The sequence below is a fragment of the Macaca nemestrina genome, chromosome 16, assembly GCF_043159975.1.
Source record: "Macaca nemestrina isolate mMacNem1 chromosome 16, mMacNem.hap1, whole genome shotgun sequence".
NCBI classification, from domain to species: Eukaryota; Metazoa; Chordata; class Mammalia; order Primates; family Cercopithecidae; genus Macaca; species Macaca nemestrina.
The window spans coordinates 16,413,013-16,434,665 of record NC_092140.1 but is presented as its reverse complement, the minus strand read 5'-3'; the positions used below and the strand labels follow the sequence as shown (position 1 = coordinate 16,434,665).

At 40.7% G+C, this 21,653-nt stretch overlaps 2 protein-coding genes across 49 annotated transcripts in view; one reads left to right on the top strand and one right to left on the bottom strand.

The window, feature by feature from the left end:
• Positions 1–21,653, bottom strand: part of LOC112425914 (uncharacterized) — a 221,931-nt gene that overhangs the window by 52,531 nt on the left and 147,747 nt on the right. The gene's annotated exons all lie outside the window — the stretch shown is intronic.
• LOC105477578 (muscleblind like splicing regulator 2) overlaps positions 1–21,653 on the top strand; it is a 171,372-nt gene that overhangs the window by 41,197 nt on the left and 108,522 nt on the right. For all 11 annotated transcript variants that reach the window (XM_011734170.2, XM_011734137.3, XM_011734143.2 and 8 more), the window contains exon 2: positions 9,981–10,757. In XM_011734170.2, the coding sequence (XP_011732472.1) occupies positions 10,584–10,757 (174 nt within the window). In that variant the 5' untranslated portion in view covers positions 9,981–10,583. The remainder of the gene's footprint in view (positions 1–9,980; positions 10,758–21,653) is intronic.

Sequence of the window (21,653 nt, the reverse complement as noted above, 5' to 3'; positions counted from 1 at the left end):
AAAGAACTTTTAGTAAAGAAGTTATTTCCACCTGTCATTTGTGTGTTTGTGCGTACATGCATGTGGATGTCTCAAGAACTAATGTTGATACAGATTAGGTACCGCATAGAGAGTATTGACAGTATACTACTAAATATATTTTGGTTGCAGTGCATGTATTTATAGCTTAAGTGTTACTAACCCTTTGATGAAAAACAAGGAAACTGAAGCTCAGAGCAGGTGACATCACACAGCTATTCAGAGGCAGAGTGACTAGAGTCCAGGTTAGAAAAGTTGGTCTTGTCCTTCAACCAAGCAGAACATTCAAGGCACCATTTTATTTATATTTTCAGTAAATTAGGCCGGGCACGGTGGCTCACCCCTGTAATCCCAGCACTTTGGGAGGCTGAGGTGGGTGGATGACTTGAGGTCAGAAGTTTGAGACCAGCCTGGCCAACATGGTGAAGCCCCGTCTCTACTAAAAACACGAAAATTAGCCAGGCTTGGTGGCAGGTGCCTGTAATCTCAGCTACTCGGGGGACCGAGGCAGGAGAATCACTTGAACCTGGGAGGCAGAGGTTGCAGTGAGCCGAGATTGTGCCACCGCACTCCAGCCTGGGCAACAGAGCAAGACTTCATCTCAAGAAAAATAAATAAATAAATAAATAAAAACAAAACCAATTTAAAGGTATCTAGGAAGAAAAACCATTAAAAAAAAATTCTCTTTTGCTACCTGCCTCAATGTTTTTCTTTGAGAAGTCAATCGAGTGCTCTATTCACTCGCATTTGCATCTTCTTCACATCTGTGTTTCCCTTGGTTCACCGAGCTTCCTATGGGCAGGCCCCTGTTAGGAGCCTCTTCTCCGAGGCTGTGATTACAGGGCAGTCTTACACCCTCCTCCTGGAGGTCAAGTGGCTCTCAGCCCCAGTCCTTCAGCTGGCGGCTCCTCCAGGGCCCTCTCCCGCCCAGGCGTCTGCATCTGATAGGCTCAGGATGCGGCCAAGTCATTGATCAAGAGAGAGAGCACATTGAGAGCTATTTTAAATTAGGCTTCAGAAATAGAATGGGGACACTCCAACACTGAGCCACTCACAGGAAGGAAACATTATTTTAAAAAATATATATATTTTAAGAATTTAAAAATTAAAAATAGGAAACTCAGAGATTCCGAAAACTGGAAATACCAGAGTCAAGGAGACGAGGTTTCTTTCTTGTAATTAGATTTATATAAAAAAATTAAAGGCATCCTATAAATTACTTAATGGATAATGAGTTCTTGACTGTCTGACTCCGAAATAGGCTTGTTTTGCAAAGATCCTTTAATCAGCTCCCTAGGAGGCCGATGTCTGGCAGGCAGCTAAAATATCATAGATGACCCGAAAGTAAACTGGAGGAATTATGCGCTGCAGAATTATTTCCCTTAAGGTGGTCTGAAATTTTGATCAATCTCAGTCTCAAGATTGGACATGATTGATGTTTTTCCCTTAAAAAATGTACAAACTATCTAGAAAGCAATGGCACGGAGGAGACACCTGGGGTCCACAGCCCCGGCTTGTCTGAGAGGCGTGGAATGGAGGGAGGTCACCTCCTTGCAGAGTGAAAAGCCAGGCTTTCCAAACTCGCCCTGCATAACTTAGCAGCTGCAAAAGAATGTGAGCGGCAAATTCTTTTATACAGTCAAAAGTGACTCTTTTCTGAAAATCTAACACTTAGAAGAGTTTTTAAATACATTTTGAAAAATGAAGTGTCATGTAAGTAAAGACCCTAAAAATAGCTTGGGATTATTTTGTAGAGTTGAACGGCACATCCTTTGGCATTTCAGAAAATACTACAGAACCTCGTTTCTTTCTTCTCGAACTTCAGTCTTGCCTTTCCTTTAAAGATGAGTCAAGCAGTGAACCTGGATATTCCTTAAATCACACGCCGTCTGGAGAGGATGGGGCACTACAAAGCACCTCCTTCTGATGGCTGACCTGCTGGTCATCAGGCCACTAGTCCCTTTAAAGTGGTCCTCTCTCAGACAAGCGTCCATAAAACAAGGCCCCGCCCACCCCCTCCAGAGGGCTATGGGTCAGTGTCCTTCCTGATTCTCACAGAAAGACGTCTTAGCTGAAACAAATCTCTCAGGTGTTTTCTGTGAGTCTGGCTCTGTTTTGTTGTTTTGTTTTTATCGATCAGAAACAGCCGCTGGGGGTAGCCCGGCCAGCACTCTTACAATTGTTTCTAGGGAAATCAGTGAACTCAAAAGCCTGCAGGTAACTCTGGGTGGACATCTTTGTTCCTTCAGCAAGCAGCAGGATGCCTGGCACACAGAAGGCAAGGAATGCTTCCGACAGGGGTTTTCAAGCTTGAGCCTGCATTCAGACACAGATTGCTGGTCCTCACCATCAGGGTATCTGATCCAGGACCTTGGTGGTGGGGCCTAAGAGTGTGCACTTCTTTTCCCTTCCTTCCTTTTTTCCTGGCTTCCTCCCTCCCTCCCTCCCTTCCTTTTTTTGAGACAGTGTGGCTCTTGTCATCCAGGCTGGAGTGCAGTGGCACAATCTTGGGTCACTGCAACCTCTGCCTCCCGGGTTCAAGTGATTCTCATATCTCGGCCTCCTGAATAGCTGGGATTACAGGCATGCGCCACCACACATGCCTGGCTAATTTTTTTTTCTATTTTTTGTAGAGATGGGGTTTCACTATGCTTTTCAGGCTGGTCTGGAACTCCTGACTTCAAATGATTCATCTGCCTCGGCCTCCCGAAGTGCTGGGATTACAGGTGTGAGCCACCGCACCGGGCTGAGAGTGTGCATTCCTAACCAGCTCCCAGCGGATGCTGCCGCTGCCGGCCCAGGCACAACACTTTAAAAACCGCTGGGCATTGAGGCTCATGGTGTGCATCCCTGGGGCAGCTCCCAGCCTCAGCCTACTTAGCAGCAGCAGGGTAAGCCAGTGGCATCTGCCAGAATTTTCCTATGGATAATACTGGAATTCCCCATTCAGAGCATTATTCCTTTAGCTTGAGTTTGGTTCTTATTAAAATGCAAATATTCCTTGGAGGAGGATCAGGAGCTCATTCAACAAACATTTGTCCAGTATATTCGGCATACCAGGCACTGAACTGAACTCTAGAGACTGAAAAATAATACACAAGGTCTATCAGATACCTGAGGCAAACCCTGTAGGAGTGTACCCTGTGGGGAGGCAGATGGAGAAATCAATATTTACGGTTCTTGTGAATTAAGGAATAATGATACCTATTTAAAAATAATGACCAGGCAGTATTAAAGATGGGCTGTAGGAGAGGATGTCAAAGGGGAAAGGAGGAACAGGGGGCACTGTTCCGGATGCAGGCCGGTGAGGAGGGCCTGCCGGAGGGTGGCTCAGCTGAACCTTCAGGCAGGCTCATATCCTCTTGCAGGAGGTGGCTGGGAAAGGCAGGAAGTTCCTAAATGCCTGAGGAGGAAGAGGAGAGGGCCCGCCAGAGAAATAATCGGGGGCAACTACTCCCAAACATTGCCTAGGTTCTGCACTGGAAGGAGCTAATTAGGGTGGGATTGTTTGGGACGTTGGAAATAAAACCAGAAAAGTCAAAAGAAGTGAAAGAGAGGGAAGCCAAAACACACCAGTGAGAGAGACTTAGACAAAACTGAAAATCATGTGGGCAGAGATCCTGTCCCCAGTGCAGCCTAGAAACTCCTGGGAAAGGTCAAGGGTGCCTTGCCTATAATGGGGCAATGCCATTATACATGGAATCTTGATGGGAATTTTCCTAATTTCCAAAATTATGAAATACCTGGAGGTGCCCTCTCCAGACATTATTAACAAGAGGCCCCTCTGGGCAGATGAACTTGAAATGCCACCCCTTCCTCCCTGCTCATCCAGGGCACTGTGAATGGAAAAGCAGCTGCATTTCCACCATGCCCTCAGGGAAGCAGGCTCCCATTGGTGCTACAAGAGTATTTGAGCCCTGCTTCCCACCCAGGGTGACTGCTTGGCCCCAGAGGTGTTCCCTTCACGTTTGGTTAGCAGCAGCTGAAGGAAGAAAGCAGGCTTAAGGTTTTTGTAGTGACACTTGGAAAAACCTCTCTGAGGGTCCCTTTGGTTGCAAAATAACGGCGATGTGAGAAGTGAAGCCTTCTCCAGATAATAGGTCCAGGTACCCCTATGCAGTCAGACCGTTGATCTCTAGGCACCTCCCTGCTCTCAGACTCTGTGGCTGGAGCAGATCTACACCAGGTCTAATGCTGGTCATCATACCAAACTATTGTAGAGAGAGAGGAAGCCTGAAAGTAGATTTTGTTAATACAGATTGGTATAGTAACTTTTAAAAATCACAGAGTTCTTTTATATTTCCACTATAATCTGTCTTTCATGGCAGCAACCGTGTACATATAGGCAGGAACTATTATCAATATTTAGATGAAGAAGGTGGGTCTCAAAGAAATTGACTTGCCCAAGATTATGTGATGAGACACCTCGGTAAAGTGAAAGCTGGAAGCTAGTTCTTAGGACTTTCTACCACTCCCGGAAGTCCTGTTGACTAATAGAAGAAATGCAAAAGCCCTTAAGACAGCACCATCCATAGAAATAGAATGTGAGCTACTTAGATAATTCTGAATTTTTGAGTGGTAAAAAGAAGCAGGTGAGATCAATTTTAATATTTAACCCAATATATTAAAAATAATAATTCACTACGTAATAACTATGAAACAACATTAATAAGATATTTTCACATTCTTTTTTTCCTTACAAGCCATGTATTTTTGAATTCAGTGTGTATTTTCTACTTAGAGCACATCTGAATTTGGATGCTAAATTTTCATTGGCAGTACTCCATCTGTACGTAGGTTTCATAAAATTTAAAATTAAAAAAGTAAATTTATATGCTCAACTTAGTCCAATCACACTAAAAAGTTTTCCAATGACTGAATCAAGGGTGACTTTTTAAAATTTAAATTCATTAAGAATAAATAAAAATTTAAAATTTAGAGTCTCAGTTGCATTTGCCTCATTTCAGGTGCTTGATTGATATGTTGCTGGTGATTTCTGCCTTGAACAGCACAGTCTGACACATGCCCCTTCCTCTCAGCAACTGGCAGGCTAGTGAGTCCAATATTCTATTATGTCTATATGTTGGCATATCTCTCAGTCCCGTCTCTTGATGGCCATGCCAAAATGTGGTCTAGTCCATCCTTACCCTCCACTGCTGTTCTCTTTGGTGGACCCATCTAACCTAGCTCAAGTGGCTCTCTTCCTCTTCCCCACATCTGCCTGCCTGTACCCACTCCTTGGTACAGGTGCCTATGCTGACAGTAGCCATATAGCTTTTTGGAAAGGAACAAAGAACAAGCTGGGAGAAAGAGTGGATTCATGAGAGGCTATGATAACAGTACGTTGTACCTGTGATATAATGCACACCTCCTTCCTTCCAAAATATCTTTGCTGTACAAGTGACTCTGGCCATCAGAAAGCTTGGGTACACCTGCTCTTTTTTGTTTTTTTGAGACAGAGGTTGTCTGTGTTGCCCAGGCTGGAGTGCAGTGGCACGATCTCAGCTCACTGCAACCTCCACCTCCCAGGTTCAAGCAATTCTCATGCCTCAGCCTCCCAAGTAGCTGGGATTACAGGCATTTGCCAGGCTTATCTTTGTATTTTTAGTAGAGACAGGGTTTTGCCATGTTGGCCAGGCTGGTACCAAACTCCCGGCCTCAAGTGATCGGCCCATTTTGGCCTCCCAAAGTGCTAGGATGACAGGCATGAGCCACTGCACCCAGCCTACCCAACTTTCTAAAATTTATTTATTTTATTTCTAAAAAAAACCCCAAAAAGCAGGATATATGTGCTGAATGTGCAGGTGTGTCACATAGGTATGTATGTGCCATGGTAGTTTGCTGCACCTATTGACCCGTCCTCTACGTTCCCTCCCCTCACCCCCCAAACTCCCAGCAGGCTCTTGTATGTGATGTTCCCCTCTCTGTGTCCGTGTGTTCTCAATGTTTAACTTCTACTTATGAGTGAGAACATGCAGTATTTGGTTTTTTGTTCCGGTGTTAGTTTGCTGAGGATGATCGCTTCTAGCTTTATGCATGTCCCTGCAAAGGACGTGATCTCATTCCGCTGCATAGTATTCCATGGTGTATATGTACCACATTTTCTTTATCCACTCTATTATTGATGGGCATTTGGGTTGATTCCATGTCTTTGCTATTGTAAATAGTGCTGCAATAAACATAGGTGTGCATGTGTCTTTACAGTGGAATGATTTATATTCCTTTGGGTATATATACCCAGTAATGAGACTGTTGGGCCAAATGGTATTTCTGGTTCTAGATCCTTGAGGAATCACCATACTGTCTTCCACAATGGTTGAACTCATTTATATTCCCACCGACAGTGTAAAAGCATTCCTATTTCTCCGCAGCCTCGCCAGTATCTATTATTTCCTGACTTTTTAATAATCACCATTCTGACTGACATGAGATGGTATCTCATTGTGGTTTTGATTTGTGTTTTTCTGATGATCAGTGATGTTGAGCTTTTTTTTCATGTTTGTTGGCTATGTAAATGTCTTCTTTTGAGAAGTGTCTGTTCATATCCATTGCCCTTTTCATATCCTTTGTATGTTCATATCACTTTTTGATAGGATTTTTTTTCTTGTAAATTTATTTAAGTTCCTTGTAGATTCTGGATATTAGACCTTTGTCAGTTGGATAGATTGCAAAAATTTTCTCCCATTCTGTAGGTTGCCCATTCACTCTGATGATAGCTTCTTTTGCTGTGCAGAAGCTCTTTAGTTTAATTAGATCCCGTTTGTCAATTTTGGCTTTTGTTGCAATTGCTTTTGGTGTTTCTGTCATGAAGTCTTTGCCCATGTCTATGTCCTGAATGGTATTGCCTAGGTTTTCTTCTAGGGTTTTTTATGGTTTGGGTTTTAAATTTAAGTCTTTAATCCATCTTGAGTTAATTTTTGTATAAGGTGTAAGGAAGGCCATCCCGGCCTTTAAAAGCCAGTTTATCTTAAAGACAAATAGGGCATGATCTCACTTAGAGGTTTTAAGTGTTCTCACAATTAAAAAATGCTAAGTATGCATATGTTAATTAGCTCAATTTAGCTATTCCACAATGCATACATATTTCAAAATATCATTTGTACATAATAATCCTATACAATTTTTGTCAATTCAAATAAATACTTAATTTTAAGCAAGTGTATCTTGGTAGAGTCTGATCATCTGAATTCTAGTGGGATTTTCACAGTAAGTTGAAATGGGGATTCTCCCAGGGGGAAAAAATGTATTTCTTCCAGGGGGAATGGAAAAGGCTTCTTACCTGTAAGTAAGAATAAAAATGTGCAGCATTCACTGAACTGCTTTGGAAACATAGCTCCTGGGGAACTTTTAGGAACATCTGAGTAATTATTCATGCCATGTATGCAACAGTACCTATGTTTACCTCTTTCTTTTCCTTCATGGGAGCCCCTGGGAGAGAGACTGCTGCCTTTGAGGTTGAGCATCTACCTTGGGGCCTGCTACTGAGGACTTGGGGACTCTATGTAATATTTTTCAAACACTTAAGTGTGTTCAGCGCATCATTTGAAATACCCTTGTCATTGGTGCCTCATCTCCCTTGATGCAGGCAGAAATGTGTCCTTGTCCCTTGCTTTCCTCATCCTTTGTTCTCCATGGGAGCCAGAGGTACAGGTTGAGGTAATAAAGATACAAGTCCAGGCTGGTCTATGAAACCCAACCCATATTAAATTTGGTTATTAAACTCATCTTCTTAAGCTCCCTAGCTTAAGCTCGCTGATATTAGCTTCTGTGAACACAACGTTGCCAAACAGACTTGCAGGAGCCTGCCTGGATCCCTCAAATATTTTATAATTGAAGTTTGCTATGTGTCATAGCTTTCAAGATTGCCAACTTCCTTAAATGCACATGCAATTAGAACTCATGCAAACACTTTTATTCAAATGTAAAATAATTATTGGGATGAAGTAGCATTTCCTACCAGTCCCAAGAGATGTCCTGCTTAAATAAATGTTCCATCATCAGATAAGCTTGAGACACCATTGTAGCTTCTCCCTTATAAGGGACCCATCAGACACAGCAGCCAAGAAAAGCCCTGTGGCAGGCCGGATGCGGTGCTCATGTCTGTAATCCCAACATTTTAGGAGGCCAAGGTGGGTGGATCACCTGAGGCGAGGAGTTTGAAAACAGCCTGGACAACATGGTGAAAACCCCACCTCTACTAAAAATACAAAAGTTATCTGGGCGTGGTGGTAGGCGCCAGTAATCCCAGCTACTGGGGAGCTGAGGCGGGAGAATCACTTGAACTCAGGAGGCGGAGGTTGCAGTAACCCAAGACCACACCACTGCACTCCAGCCCGGGCGACAAGATGAAACTCTGTCTCAAAGAAAAAAGAAAAAAAAAAAAAAAAAAAAGAATAAAAAAGCCCTAATGCAAGAAAGCTCGTCTGGCTTGGTTTACCCAGGGTTAAATAAACTTAATTGATTTGGGGACATAATTTTTCAGGGAACACTTGTGAACCACTTAAAAATTATTGCTCTCTGGGCTGGGCACGGTGGCTCACGCCTGTAATCTCAGCACTTTGGGAGACAGAGGTGAGCGGATCACCTGAGGTCAGGAGTTCGAAACCAGGCTGGTCAACATGATGAAACCACGAAACCCTGTCTCTACTAAAAATACAAAAATTAGCCAGGCGTGGTGTCAGACACCTGTAGTCTCAGCTACTTGGGAGGCTGAGGCACAAGAACCATTTAAACCCAGGAGGCAGAGATTGCAGTGAGCCAAGTTTGCACTACTGCACTCCAGCCTGGGTGACAGAGAAAGACTCCATCTCAAAAAAAAAAAAAAAAAAAAAAAAATATATATATATATATATATATATATAGCTCTCTGAACTTATTTGGTACCTGCCAATTTAAAATAATCTACTTCCAGTCTTCATTAAGTTCTTCTCAGGTATAAATTTTTTAGAAAGACATCAAGGCTCAGCAAGTATGTAAGGTCATTTGTGGCATATCCAGTTCATGAAAATAATCAACTTCTGGACTTTAGTCCTTTATTCATGCTTATCCCAGTAACTGTAATTTAATGTTCAATGATTTCATAACCCTTGAAAAAGTTAAAAGAAACTGAAGGTGCTTATTTTAGACATCTGAACTTACTGACTATATTTTTGTTGTAGCCATGTGTTTTAACTCCAGCATTCCATACTACAGAGCGTTTTTAGATTATGACTCAGTTAAAAACTAAACTGAACTCAACTAAAACTAATTTACATTCCTGGCATTTAGTCATCAGTTAAATTGGTCAATATATATTTCTTGAGGGTCTAATATACACCATAGACGAAGGCACTGGGAATACAGAAATGAAAACGACAAAGAATAGTCTTTGCCCCGTGAATGCTTGCAGTGTAAATAGGAAGATAAACATTAGGTAAGTCATGGAGGAGAGGAAATATTAAGACACCTGAGAAAAAATATCAAGAGGATCCTACCTACCCATCTCTAAGTCCACATCTCTGTAAACTAGGAAGAACATAAAGAAGAAAGAGCCCACACTTCATCCAAAATGACAATATCTTTATTACATAGGAGGGACACATCCCAAATAATTGTTTATAGCACTCCCAACAATAAAATCAATGGCCTAAATGTGAAATTAATTGGAAGCCACAGTCCTAATACACTGTTTTGGCGATTAAGCACATTAGATGGGATTGTTTCAGAAGGCCTAATTATTGTGTCTGCCACACTCATCTGTTTGAGTCATTCCTAACTTTTGGACTGCTGCCTAGACAATTCTGCAATACGGTTTCCGTTGCGTATTCTTTTTTTTTTCTTTAATGCATAACTTTTCTCACTATATTCAAAGCTCAAAGCTCTAAACCGTGCTTTTGCAAATTCTAGATAAGAGTTCAAAAGTTCGTTGGAGTGTTGATTCATTGAGTTTGCATAAACGTTGATATTTCATTTCTGTTTTGCAGGTTTATCATTTAGAAGTGCCTGTGTGAAGTCACTTTTGCTGGAAACTGCAGCCTGGGAGCTTTCTTTGTATTCACATCTCGCTCTTCTGTCAAGTACACTTTACCCTGACCTTATGAGTGGATGAAGATACCTCAGTTGTCTGACTTTGCCAATTGCTTAATTTCAGAATTCAAAAAGGGGGAAGAAAAACATTCTGCTAAAATATGAACATCTGAGTGTCTTATTTTCTAACATCGTCAATAGCTGTGAGCGTCAGCATTAAATATTCTCCCAAGGAGTGCCATGAAATTGAAGTCACTTTATTAAAAACAGGTGTATCTGCAAAACAGCCAAGAGACTCAGACGTTGAAAGCCAGAGATGACACTGAGCGTGCTTTTATTGTGGCCCGCCATCTTCAAGTGGGACATGTTGATTGATGAGTGATTGCCTGTCCATAAACTTTCTCATCATCCTGTTCCCTGGATTGGACTTCACTAAGCAATTTATCACTCACCTTCAGACTTACATGTGGGAGTTTTCACAACAGTAGTTTTGGAATCATTAGAACTTGGATTGATTTCATCATTTAACAGAAACAAACAGCCCAAATTACTTTATCACCATGGCTTTGAACGTTGCCCCAGTCAGAGATACAAAATGGCTGACATTAGAAGTCTGCAGACAGTTTCAAAGAGGAACATGCTCACGCTCCGATGAAGAATGCAAATTTGCTCATCCCCCCAAAAGTTGTCAGGTTGAAAATGGAAGAGTAATTGCCTGCTTTGATTCCCTAAAGGTAAGAGAATGCGTTTTATGTGTCATTTCAATACCACATTGGACTTGCAAGCAGAAGGCTTTTCATTGCACTTTTACAGAAGTTTAAAAATTGCTTTTAGATTCTGTTTTCTTGTTTGTGGTGACTGTTGGGAGATTTTCACTCAAATTTTTTCATATCAGGCATATATAAATTTTTTACATACCCATGTTTAAATTAAAAATACATGATGATGTATTTCTGGCCTGGCATGACATTCATGTACCCAAGAGTTTTAAATCAAAGTCTGGCTTGTGACAACTGAAGATAAATATTTTATCAACATTTGATCTTCTGGAGGTTATATAAAGGTGAAGAAATTGAATGTGTCACTTTTAAGTGCCAGTTATTCTGACTTAGCTCTTGAAGAGTCTTCTATTCTTATGGCCTTTTTTCCCCTTGACCGAGTACTTCCTAAAACCCTTCTTTGAAAATGTGTCACAGCTAACAGAAATTATTAAGTACACATTCAATACTCAATACTTGAGAATCTACTTCATGTGAGTTATATGATAAAAGAAACTAAAGTGATTCAGATGGCTCCCTTGATGAGCTTACTCTCTGGCAGGGAAAATACAGTATATCAGTAAGTATCTACAATGCAAGAAGAAGGGGACACATGCCTTGTGGGAGGAACAGACAGTGAACACATTTCTATGGAGTCCATAGAAGAGAGCTGGCTTCCAACAGACTGTTTCAAGACATGTTTTTGGAGATTCAAGGCATCTGAGTCGTATACTGATTTGGGTGGAGTTAGGAAGATAGAGAGAATTTAATGAAAGATCTAGAAGTGGCATGAGTTTTAACCCATAATGCTGTGGAGTGTATTCAGCCCTAACATTATGAATCTGAGATTGTCTAGGGCAGTCCTACAGGCATAATAATATTGTTTCCAGGAGCAATAAATAAGGCACATAGATTAAAAGAGCTCAGTGTTTACATCTCTGCAAGACTTCAGTAAGTTTAAGTTTAAGAAAATTGTTTATCAATGCTCTTGACATGATTTGAGAAATTACACAGCTGTTAGTTTACAAAATAGTGACCCTAGCCTATTCCTGAGTGTTAAAGAGACTGAGTTGTCCTTTAGGACAATTTTCTCTTAAGTAAAAAATTATGTCTTGTAAGACATAAGTCAAAATTTATAATTCTTATAAGACTTCAAACTATATATTTAAATTTTAATATATCTTAAAGGGAAAATTTGTCAATACACTCAAAGCAGGAAAATGTATTTCTGACCCAACGAAAAAGTCTTTTAAGGGTAAAATTTTGACAAAATAGATCTGTAATCTACATCAATACCTACTCCCATTTTATTCCTTTTTATCATAAAATGCTTATTAGACTAGACTTTAAAATGATGAATTGTTTTGCCTAAAATGGAAATGAATAGATGGATAAATCACAATTCATATAAACTATAACAGTACAAGCATGGTTATATATATTTTGCCTTTAGTCAAAAAAGTAAACCAAGTCTGTATTTGCCTCTATGATTATCAGCAATAGAAACATTCACTATGAAAAAGCAGTGCAGGCCAGGCACGGTGGCTCATGCCTGTAATCCCAGCACTTTCGGAGGCTGAGGTGGGTGGATCATGAGGTCAGGAGTTCGAGACCAGCCTGGTCAGCATGGTGAAACCCTGTCTTTACTAAAATACAAAAAATTAGCAGGGCATGGTGATGCGTGCCTGTAATCCCAGTTACTTGGAAGGCTGAGGCAGGAGAATCACTTGAACCTAGGAGGCGGAGGTTACAGGGAACCGAGATTGCACCACTACACTCCAGCCTGGGTGATAGAGCGAGACTCTGTCTCAAAAAAAAAAAAAAAAAAAAGCAGTGTAGATTTAAAACTAGATCATAAAAGCTTCAAGATATGAAAACAGGTCAGTGATGATAAATTAATTTTTCAGGTCATCCCCAATTTTTCCATCTTATTAATCCAAGCCTTGTCCAGTTGGATATTTAATATTAAACATCACATTTTTTGCCAGTTTTTTAAAAACCTTATATTCTTTAATGTAATTAGAGAAATATGGGGAAAATAATTCCTGACCTATTAAGGCCAAGTATTTCATGAATATCAACTAGGCAACAACGCCTTGATCCTTGCTATTCACCACATCACTGTGGATTCACTGGGACCACAATTGTTTGAGGAATCCAGCCCCCAGAATAAAGGGTCATGAACCATTTGTTCAGCATAAAAACGTGAGCCAAGTTGTGAGAATGTTGACCACCACTCAAGTAAAAAAAGGCTGTACAAATCATTTTCAGAAGTGCCTGGTGGAACCTTTTTGAGGTGTTGAAGCATAGTTATAGAGTGCCTCAAGTTATCAGTTCCCTTTCAGATTGTAAAATTTCAGGTTATTTAATGAGTGCAACATTATATATTTTTAAAACTGTCCAGCTGAAAAGAATGTGAAAACGGCCCACAGGCACGGGGTGAAATAGATCTGAGTCTAAATACCTGCTCAACTACTTCCCAGCCTTGGGTGTGTCATTTATGACTTTTTGACTTGGTTTCCTCATCAGTAAAAGGAGGATATTCAGCAGAGAAACTGGCTGAAGTAAGCACGGTCTGTAGCAACACGCTGGCAGATTCACCTTACAAGGTTCATGTGAGGATTGCAAACTCTTTCCACAAGACAGACCAATCAGAAAAGCACTCAAAAAATAGTAGCTAAAAAGAAAAATAATGACAATGATAATGATGAAGCTGTTTAACTTTATTTCATAATCAATTAAAAAAAAATGTTGCTCAGTGTGCAACAGAGAGAACTCAGTGTGCAATTGGAACCAGTGTGCAATAGAGAGAAGCAGCAAGGGCTTTGAAATCAGATGGACCAGGGCTTGACTAAGCCTGGCTGGGACCTAGGCAAGCTTCATCACTTGGCACGAGTTATTTTACCTCGTTGGCTTCAGTTTTCTCTTACATAAAATCGATCTAATTCCCACTTCATAAGGTTACTTCAAAGACTACCTGACCTGTGGCATCCCACATACTTAGCCCAGGGCTGAACAAGTTAGGACCTGGCAATGTTAGTTTCTTTCCCTTCGTAATAAAGTATCCCAGGATAGCCCTTGATTTTGATGACTAGCTTTAAAGGCAAGATCTTGTGCCCAACTCTTTACAAGTCCAAACGTTTAAGAATCAACTGTGTGAATGACAGTACCTCAATTATACAAATTAGCCATGACAAGAAAAAAGATTTGGGGGACACAATATTTTTGTTATTTATTACCAGATATTTTGTGCAAACACTATGAAGTATTTATTTATAACTGTGAAAGGAATCTATGTTGGACTGCCAGTATGGGGACAAGTCAATCTGAGTCTTTTTTATTGTTGTTATATGTTATTTACAAATATGAGTAAACTTTTCCATAAGTATGTACTAAATTTGTTGGTGGAAAGTGATTTGCTGAGCTCTTTGGCATGAGAATTATACATATATAAATGCATTTATAGAAGACATTTTGGAAAATATAGTACAGTTCTTACTGTGAAATTTGTGCGTTTTTCACATACCTTGTTGTTGTATTTTATGTAAAACACTGAGCATGGAAGCAGCTGTGATTTTTTTTGGCAGTTTCAGTATTATTATGAACAGTAGACTTTGTTTAACGATTTTTCTGAAAGGCCAGGTCACATTCCAGAATGCTGTGTTCCACAACTTAGGTTAGCTTGACAAAATGCAAACTGTTTTATGAGCAATCGTCTCCCTTGGAGCAGAGGCCTTGACCACGTTAACCATGTCTCTGATGCTTTTATGATCCATGAAACGCTTTCTCTCATAGCTAAAATGTTTGAGATTTTTCTTTCCAGATTCTTTTTTCCTATAATTGATAGGAATTAATCTGAACCATTTGGTAAATTGAACATCAGGAAGGGAGCACATAAAGTAACAATAATGCTTATTAAGACTAAAAGTGTCAGTATTTACCCCTTTCAGGAAGTATTTATTTGCTTAAACATTTGAATTCGCACTCAGCTTTAAAAAGGGACACAACTTTAAAAATAGGATTGCTAATTTTGGTTAAAAACACTCAGAGTGTGGGGGAAAATTGTTTAGACAATTTTTAGAAATTTAGACGTAATCTTTTGTAATAAAAATTTATTTCCAGTACAGTGAGATCCTTTTTAACACCTGCATCAGATGATGTCACTCCTCTGTTCAGGATCTGTCAGTGGCTTCTCACCACAGTCAGAGTAAAGAGCAACACTGCAAAGGCTGCCTAGGCCCTGTGAGATCTGCTTCCCCCTCCTGCCACCTGACTTCATTTCTATCGCCACCACCCCCTCCAACCCACTCCAGCATCTTTGCTGTCCCCTGAATATGCCAAGTAGGCTTTGCCTTAGGGCATCTGCACTTGCTCTTTCCTCTGTTTGGAATACTCTTGCCTCAGCCACACAAACAGCATGTTTCCTGGTTTCCTTAAGGTTTCTGATTAAAAATGCCAATTTGTGAATGAAGCCTTTCTGCCAACTTATTTCAAATTGTAATTCTGCCATCGCTGGGATCCCACTTCTTTCTTACCTGGCTTTACTGCTCCCCCAACACCAGCATTTGATATGAGAGATGCTAATTTGTTTATTGGTTTATTATCTGTCTCCCTCCTCCACTCTGCTAGAATATAAGCTCTATGTGGATAGGGACTGTGTCTGTTGTGATCACTCTTGTGTTCCTGGAACCCAGAACAGTGTCTCATACATAATAGATACTCAATAAATATTTGTTGAATTGCATGTTCTCCATGTTCATCAGGAAAGTTTTCAAGCCTCTCAGATAGGGCTGCTGGATTTGATTGTACAGGGGTGCACTGCACTCTAGGGGCACCTTTCTTATCACAGTCTATGTGATTGACACCCCCTGGAGTTGTGCAGTGGACAACCTGTACAGCCATGTGCTGTTGCCCTGGGGTCAGTATCCAGATTTCAAAATCAGGGAGTTCTGTGTAGGAATTTCAAGGCGCAGGTGTGACTCTGAAAGTATAATACAACATTGACAAATTTTCAAGTAAATAATTTGATTTCCTCTTCAGGGTAATTCAAGCTGCATATGATACAGAAACTACTTTTTTTCTACCCTCGTTGTCTGTCTAAATTTCAAAGATGTGAAGTGGAAGTTGCTCATTTGCCTATGGGATGCTGTCTGTAAGTTAGCTGATGGCAATATGTAATTTGCCAAGACTTTAAGTTCATGTTCTTAAATTGCTGTTGGACTCCTTAATAGCCGTGAATTCTTTGCAGAAATTGTTTGAGTATTTTCTCAATGATTAATTTTGGCCGGATTTGCAAATATAACCTCAGACAATTTTTTTATTATCAATAGTCATCATTGTAGTAACATAGAGCCTACTATATGCCAGGTACTTTTCATGCATTATTTATTCCAATAACTCTGTCAGGTAAATATGATTAAATCACCCTTATAGATGTGGACACAGGTTCAAAAATTTAAGTAGCTCACTTGTGACTACCAAACTCATGAATGATGGAGAAGGGGCCTGACTCCAGGTAAGTGTGGCTCCTAGCCAGCACTATGCATTCCCTTCTTGTAACTGCTCTTACTGAATAAGTCACTGAGGTGGTTAATTCCAAAATTCTTAATAGCTTAATAATATTCATGTTTAACAAGATTAGCATGTTGAGGAGATCCAAAAAAAATTCTAGGCCAAGTGCAGTGACTCACACCTGTAGTCCCAGCACTTTGGGAGGCAAAGGCAAGAGGATTCCTTGAGCCTGGGAGGTCAAGACCAGCCTGGGCAACATAGTGAGACCCCATCTCTACAAACAAATTTTAAAAATTAGCCAGTTCTGGTGGCATGCACTTGTGATCCCAGCTACTTGGGAGGCTGAGGCAGGAGGATTGTTGAGCCCAGGAGGTTGAGGTTGTAGTGAGCCATGATTGCGCCATTGTACTCCAGCCTTGGGGACACAGCAAGACTTCATCTCAAAAAAAAAAAAAAAGTCAAAAACCATTCTAAAATAGAAGCTCCCAGGAGTAAACCTGTTTAGATAGCAGAAATTTCAATCTTTAAAAGACAGAGACACTGCAAGAGAAAGTAAGGCATATGTTGTATTTGTTTGTTTGTGTCTGTCTATAAATATTATACCATCACCTACTAAATCTCTGTAACAAAAATGGTTTTTGTCCAAGGCATTGTTGGTGTGTGTGTGCCCATGTGATTCTGAAATGCATAAGTCAGTTTTAGAATGTAACGGAGCACAGGCAGGTTCATGCTTCAAGATTCTTGGACCCACCAATTGTATTTTCTGAAAACAAGCCCATCTCTTTCATTTGACTTCAGCTGTTCTGGGTATATCAACCACTTCCCCTGTGCACCCTCTCTGGACACTATTCAGACTTCATATCATAGTTTACTCCTGGAAGTCCATGCCCAGTGAGAGCCCAGAAGCTTCTGAAAGATGGGATTGTGTCTTACTTATTGTCATGCCCCAGCACCTAGCATGGCATCTGGCACAGAGCGGAAGTACAGTCATCCCCAGAGAGTGCAGACATGAACAAAGAAACCCTTACAACTTTTCCAGATGGACCTAGTGCTGCTCCATCAGTGATCTCCAGACCAAAACCTTCCTTGTATGTCGTTCACCATTTCCTTTAACATCTCTGTTTCATTTTGCAGTTTGGTTATTCAAGGAGAATTCTCTCCTGCTGCTTTTTGCCTGTGTTATTTTCCTAGTTCTTTCACCACGCTCACCGCCCTTCCTACTTTCCCTCTAATGCCACCTCTTCCTCCCCTTGTTCCCTCAGTATGGATGCTCCCCAAGACTCAGGATCAGCTTTTCCTAGTTCAGGTTCAGCCATCAGCTCTGAAAGCTCATCTGCTTTTATGCATTCATTTCCCACCTCTGTGCCAATGAATCCCAAATCTGGGTGTGTGCCCTCACTTGCCACCACTGTGGCTCCAACTACCTACTGAACATTCCCATCTGAATGGCCCTTTGTCACCTCCAGTGCCACATCTCTAAATCCAAACTCTTGCCTTCCTACTGCAATCCACCCCCACCCCTGAGTGCCTTGTTCCCCAGGCATAAAACCTGACCACTATGGCCCAAACTCTTGGTCCTTTCTTTTTTGTTGTGGTTTTTCAGGTTGTAGGGAAGTATAATACCTTTAAGAATTAATCAAAACTAAGAAATCTTTACCCAGAAAACTATCCATACTTACAGACTATTACAAACAATCTGCAGGGTTTCATGTTTGCTTCTAGAAATTATCTATACATTGCAAGTTAAGAAATCTTCATCTTAAGAGAAGTCTGAAACATTTAAGAAGGCCTGAGGGTCTTTAAAAAAAACCTTTGAGTTAGTTTACAAATTTGCCCAGAGTCAAGATTAGCACCAAATTCCTCCCAATACCCAAGATATTCTGTGCTAAGGAAGGAGAAACATGCAGCTTTCAGGATAAAAGCAGAACCATGACTCCCTAAGAGCAGGTGGGATCAGTTTCAGTGCTTTGAGTAAGCAAAGAAATGAGGATTTTCAGGGCGTCAGGCACCTCCAAATGTCTCACTTAGGGAAGGCACATATGCGCCATAGAGAAAGTCCTTTTCCTGGAGAGAAAGCCACTTTCCTGGAGACAGCGTCCTCCAGCAAGATGCCTACATTCTAGCCCATTTTACAATTTAGAGTTAGACAAAATCATCTCTGTTTCAGTTTCCTAAGGCCGTCGTACAAAGTACCACAAACTGTGTGGTTTAAAACACCTGAAATGTGTTCTTTCTCATATCTGGAGGCCAGAAGTCTGAAATCAAAGTGCTGATAGGGCCACACTCCCTCTGAAGCCCCTGGGGTTGGGGAAGTTGGGGGAAAGGGATGGGAACCAATTCTTGCCTCTTTCGGCTTTTGGTAGCGCTGCTTCTTGGCTCATGGCAGCCTCACTCCAATCTCTACCTCCCTCTTCAGATGGCCATCTTCCTGTGTGTCTCCCTTCAAATCATCTTCCTGGTGTTTGAGTCTGTGGTCAAATTTCTCCTTCTTATAAGGACATCGGTTATATTGGGTGAAGGCCCCACCCTTCTTTGGTATGACCTCATCTTAAATTACATCTGCAACTACCCTATTTCCAAATAAAGTCACATTCTGAGGAACTGGGGGTTAGGACTTCAACATATATTTTGGGGGAACACAATTCAACCCATTAAAATAATATATACACCTAGAAAACATCAGAAATCCAACACTGTAGTCTAATTCAATTCTGATGATTGGATTTGGCAAGAGAGAGGAGGCTTGCAAAACTCCAGAGGGTCTTTGGTACTGAATCTAAGAAGGAATGATGACAAACTGGCGTTCCATGATTACAACATTCTTTGGTTAAAACATGTACAAATAATTCATGGGGAAAAATAGCAACATTGATTTTCACCTATAAATGAATGGAATACAATATCAATGTTTATTTTCATTGTATTTTTTATAGTTAGGTTTATTACTCATTTTGCTTTGGGCAGTGATGCTAACTTTTGTTAGTCAGTGTATCGGTTCTTATGAAACCATTCATTATTAAGGCTTAAGGAGAAAGAAATATTTATGTTACAGGATTTGTTTAATATTCTATTCTTTTTAAAAATGAAAATAACATTTTGTCAGTACCTTTCTTTCAGTCAGACTTTTGTTTATATTTTAGGATTCGAAAAAAATGACACAATAGGAAGCAAAGATTTAAAATTAAAAGCCCTGGCCTGGGAATCTGCATCTGAGCCCTGCCTTTGTCACAAGTAACTTTGTATCATTTCGCCTCTCTGGGATCCAAGTGTCTCACTAGCAAATATTCTTTAGCTCACTCATTCATTCATTCATTCATTCATTCATTCTCTCATTAACTAAACAAAAGGGGGCAAATAAAAAGGAACCAGGAAGGTGATATGAACAAATGACTCAGCTCTCCGTGTTGGAGAGACTCAGGAATTGCTGGAGACAGCAGAAAATTCAGTGGGGAGCTCATGACCCCTTTAACGACAGCAGCTGCTACTCAGCAATAGACAGCTGTTGCTTGCCTTGTGATAATCTGAATAATTGTTAAAGAGAAACAGAAATTCAAATTTTGATGTGATGTTTCCCAATTTCTGAATCTTGGCAATCAATTAAAATCTTTTTAAACCTTAGAGTCCAAATAAAACACATCTTCAGGATGGATTCAGCCAGTAGACTGCCATATTTAACCTCTAAAATAAACAAATAAATATTGATTAGGTGCTCTTAAACACTGGGAATATAACAGCATAGATTGCTTCTTCTATCAATAGAGATCACTGAAGGCACAGTGAATTTATCAACTGCTCTTAATCATCCTTGAAAGACTGTATTCACACTGATTTGGTGATTCACTCTCATCTGGTTTTCCCCTCACCTCATTGGCCAGTCCTCTGCCTCCCTTGCTGAATCTTTTTCCTTCTGACCTCTAAATATTGGACTCTCTCCAGACTTAGTCCTTGAACATCTTCTCTACACATCCATGGTGGCACCTTACTCTTCTTAGAACTCACCAAACACGTTCTTGCCTTAAAGCCTTTGCACTTGCTGGGGCAGCCACCAGAATACTTGGCCTGCCAGATGTCTTTATCCAATCCAACGACCATAAACATTTCTAGATGCTGAATATTTCTTAATTTCTATCTCAGCCCTGATTTCTCTCCTTAACTCTAGTCTTATGTATTCAACTGCTTATCTGACATATCTACTTGGATATTTATTTAATGACATCTCAAATTTAATGTGTCTACTAATAACTTTTTAATTCCCCACTCAACCTACTCTTCTCATTGGAATAGTTCTCAGTAGATGGTGCCATTCCTTCGGTGGATCAGATCAAACACCTTGAAACCCACCTTCATTCTCCTCTTGTCGTTGCTGCCATATCCAATCCATTATAAGTCCTATTCTGTCTGTCTTCAAAACAGACCCTAAATTAAAGCACTTTTCATCATTTCTATCATGACCACTCCAGTCCAAACCACCATTGTGTCTCATATGGACTATTATAGTAGCCTGCTAGCTCTCACTTCTCTACTCTAGCACTCAGCGATCCTTTTAAAACATAAGTCACAGCATGCCAGTCTCTTGCTCAAAATCTTCCAGTAGTTCCCATTTCATTTATGAAATTCAAAGTCCCTTAAGGCCCTATGTGATGTTTCACCTGTTGCATTTCTGGCCCCACAGATCAGCCACCTGCTCCCCCGCCCGCTGCACTGTGCTGCAGCCACACTGGCCTGTTTATTCTTCAGGGCCTTGACACTGGCTGTTCCCTCCACCTGGAATGCTCTTCTCCCAGGGAACTGCAAGCCTCAGTTCTTCATATTAGTCTGGTCTTTGCTTAAATGTCACGTTTGCTCACAAAAGCAACCCTGGAATTATCTTTATGTGACGCTATCTACTGTGTCTCTCCACTTTCTGTTTCCTCCACTGAATGTAAGGCTGGGGGGGCAGGAACTGCCTTGTTGTATCCCTGTGCCTGGCAGCTACTGGCTGTACACCCATGCTTGCTAGTGAAGAAATGTATCCTTATATCCTAAATTTTAAGGTTCTAACTGTTCCAATAAAATTCAGATAGGTTTTCTGGCTGCTTGTTACTCAGTTTTTCCCATTAATGTACAAACAGAAAAGCATCACTGCTCAAGGCTTTATACAAAGAAGGCTCTTTGGTTTACAACTGAAAGGTGTTGCATGCTCACTCATGTTTATAGCTGTCCTAAAAGCAGGTCACATGGAGACTTGCTCACAAGTGTCAGCTAGAGCTATTACAATTCATGGATTGGCTTGTTGGGCAACTTCACCCTTCCCAAAATCTTGGCCCTAGACTGATGCTGGTGTTTGATAAGTCTGGTGTTTGACTAGTCTGCTCTGAAATA